The sequence below is a fragment of the Empidonax traillii genome, unplaced genomic scaffold (assembly GCF_003031625.1).
Source record: "Empidonax traillii isolate 1590-97213 ecotype Southwest subspecies unplaced genomic scaffold, ASM303162v1 scaffold33:size3420811, whole genome shotgun sequence".
Lineage (NCBI taxonomy): Eukaryota > Metazoa > Chordata > Aves > Passeriformes > Tyrannidae > Empidonax > Empidonax traillii.
The window spans coordinates 2,963,621-2,966,612 of NW_020955226.1; the positions used below are offsets into that span (position 1 = coordinate 2,963,621).

The 2,992-nt window shown below is 53.8% G+C and overlaps 1 protein-coding gene across 1 annotated transcript in view; it reads left to right on the forward strand.

The window, feature by feature from the left end:
• Positions 1-2,992, forward strand: part of GAD1 (glutamate decarboxylase 1) — a 33,401-nt gene that overhangs the window by 2,718 nt on the left and 27,691 nt on the right. Inside the window, exon 3 of the mRNA XM_027911575.1 lies at positions 1,056-1,118. Within this exon, the coding sequence (XP_027767376.1) occupies positions 1,056-1,118 (63 nt within the window). The remainder of the gene's footprint in view (positions 1-1,055; positions 1,119-2,992) is intronic.

The following is a 2,992-nucleotide window of genomic DNA, read 5'->3' on the forward strand; positions in this document are numbered from 1 at the left end:
CTATAAAGCATCAGAGACAAAGAGCGGGCAACAGTAAGAAATGAGAGGTTGTCAGGGACAGCAGAGCGGGGAATAGCTTTTACCCTGAAAGAGCTACGAGGCACGAGCATCGGAGTCATTATTGTCATTATTCTGAAACTGGAAAAACGGGGGAGGGGGTGAGAGGCAGCACTAGGTCTTGTTCCATGTACGGGTGACAGGCACTGCTGCCTTCGACTGAGGTGTCACACGCAGAAATCGAATTAACTGGCAACACGGGTCAAACCAAGATAACCGCTGGCAGCAGCTCTCCGCCCTGCCCGCCTGGGGCTCCCCGCCTCCTGGCACGGGCGGTACCCCTGCAGAGAGGGCTCCTCTACCCGTCCGGGAGCACCGCGGCTCTTCCCCCGCTCCCCCTTCCAGGGATCGAGCCGCTGCCCTGCCCGCCCGGGTGAGCCGTCCCCGGCCCGGCCCCTCTGACACCTTCTCCCCTCACGCCGCAACCCCGGTCAGTGCCCCCCCGCGCTGCTGGAGCTGCGGCTGCCCCGGGAGAGGGCCAGAGGGTCTCGGCTGCTGCCCCCTCTACCCGGGCCCCGCTCCCCGCTTCGCCCGGGCTCAGGTGGGGCCGACCGGGGCGTGTCTGGGCCGCGGCTCCCGGGGCTGGGAAGGAACCTGTCCCCACCGCTGGTGCCGTCCTAGTACGGCAGTCGGCGGCCCGTCAGTCCGTCCGGGGCTCAGTCATGCAAGTCCGATCATCTAGTCAAATACTATTTTTCACCCAATTAATTCCTGAACTCTTTTGTGACCCCATTTCACGCCACTTTATTTTAAGCTGCCACTTCCCTGGAGCCCCGCCAGTAAATGATGAGATGTTCGAGTCCCGGGTGCCTTTCCCTCTCCTCTGGGCGGGCCAGCATGTCACCTCGCTGATACCCGAGCCTCAGCTGCCCGGCGCCACCGGGCTCGGGAATCAGCCGTTCCTCCCTGCTATGGGGCCGTGCGGGAGGTCCGGGGGGGCAGCGCGGCGACCGAGCAGCCCTGCCGCTCCAGGGGAACGACTCTGCCCTCTTTTCCAGCTTATGACTCGTGGTGCGGCGTGGCTCACGGGTGCACTAGGAAGATCGGGCTGAAGATATGCGGTAAGTGCCCCCTTGCCTCCCCGTCCGACACCCCAACACACCCCCGTGGGGAGCAGCACTGAGGGCAGCACCGGCTGAACGCCCCGAGACCCAGCGGAGCCTCGGGCGCCCCCTGCAGGCAGCACGGCGGCTGGGCTGGGCCGGGCTCGGCTCGGCTCGGCTCGGCTCGGCTCGGCTCGGCGGCCCCCGGCCCCGCCGCTGTGCCCTCCCTTGGGTTCGCGTTGGCCGAGATTTTGCCCGCCAGGCGAGGGACGGCTGCGGCCCCGCTGCCCCTCCTGCCGCACACGGGGAGGTGCGGGCGCCGGGCGCCTCGGGCGGGGGAAAAGCAGGGCTCGCCGGGGGAGGGGTCTGGCTGCCTCTCACTGTCTGAAATTTTTCAACCTTATCTGACTAGAAAATACGGATCTCCGGGGGAAAAAAGATTAACGAGAGCCTTATTAAAGAGCAATTCGTCAGCTTGCTGTGCTGGTAAGATAGCGCTGGCAGCCAGTCAGCGCGCAGGCACATGAAATGCAGAAGGGAAACAAATGCACAATCAGATCGCAACGTTATAGCAAGAGATTCATTTGCAGATAACAAGCTGTCTCCCTTCTCCAGATTTCTCAGTAGTGCCTTTGCTTTCGGAGACTAACAGTCAGTTCTTTATTTTCTGATGAGGAGAATCATTCAGTTTAGCTCATGCCCCTTATGCATAAAAATTATTTCCCATTTTCCCCATCTACCTATTTTTTGGAGGGATGGGAAATTATTTCGTGTGGGAAACGAACCTTTTTTCAAAGCAAAGGAATATTTAAACCTCTTTGCTTACCTGCTCGAGTAGAAGTTCATTCTCTAAACGTTTTGTTACCTGAAAGTTTGGACGGGAAAAGAATCGGAGCAAGAATGTTTAGCCCTGTGTCTGTTAAGAGATTTCATTGGTAGCCGCTGGCGACATTAACGAGTAGTCGCTTAGTTCTATAAATAGCTCCTGATCTGGGTTTAATGGACCGTTTCCCTACCAGTCCCTTCAGCGGCTGGAGCAATGGGCTTTTTCACCATCATTTTAATTTAGCCCGGCAAGCAGAACTGATAAAGTAACGCGCCGTTAGGCTTGCTCCATGTTGCTGGACTACCGGGGTTACAGAGGGACATCGCAGCTTCTCTCAGTGAGATCAAATACATAGAAAATGAAACATCCCACCATTTTGGATCTGAAAAAGGCAAAAGGGAGTGTAGTAAAGGCTTTGTGAAGGGAATTTAAAACAAGCAGCGCTGCTGTATTTCTGGCTCGGGTTTAGTGTTCAGTTTTTCTTTACTGGCTATTTCCTGTTTTACTCCAGAAATATGCTCTGAATAGTGACGGCTGTTTGGAATAGTTGGATTCGATCACGACCACTGTTTTTGCTTGTATGAGCCCTTCCATTTTAATCGAACACCTTCACAAAGACAGACAGGAAAGGTTGCCTTTGGTAAATATATAGAGTGAAGTATTAGGGTTGCCAAGAATCCTAATTAAACATGTTCAACGAATTGATGTTTGACTATTCAGATGATATCCTTGTCCTTATCTTTCACAAGACATCATTCTGGACCCTAAATACTGTGCAGTCTCAAAGCTATAGTAATACAGGTGCCTCGGAATTGTTCTTTCTGCGTGTATCACACAGAAATCGATATATTTTGAATGCAAACTTTAAATGAGGATTGACCTCAGAGAAAAAGCAGGTATTGAACAATGAGTTGGTTCTTCCACCTGGCTTGTATATTATGTGTTTGACATTTTCAGTAATTACGTATCCAAGATGTTTGTAATTTCTTGTCAAATAACTGACAGATTTAAGGATTAGCTTTTTTCCTCTCCCGTTGAAAGCTAGCGCCTAAAAGAGCCCGCTGGC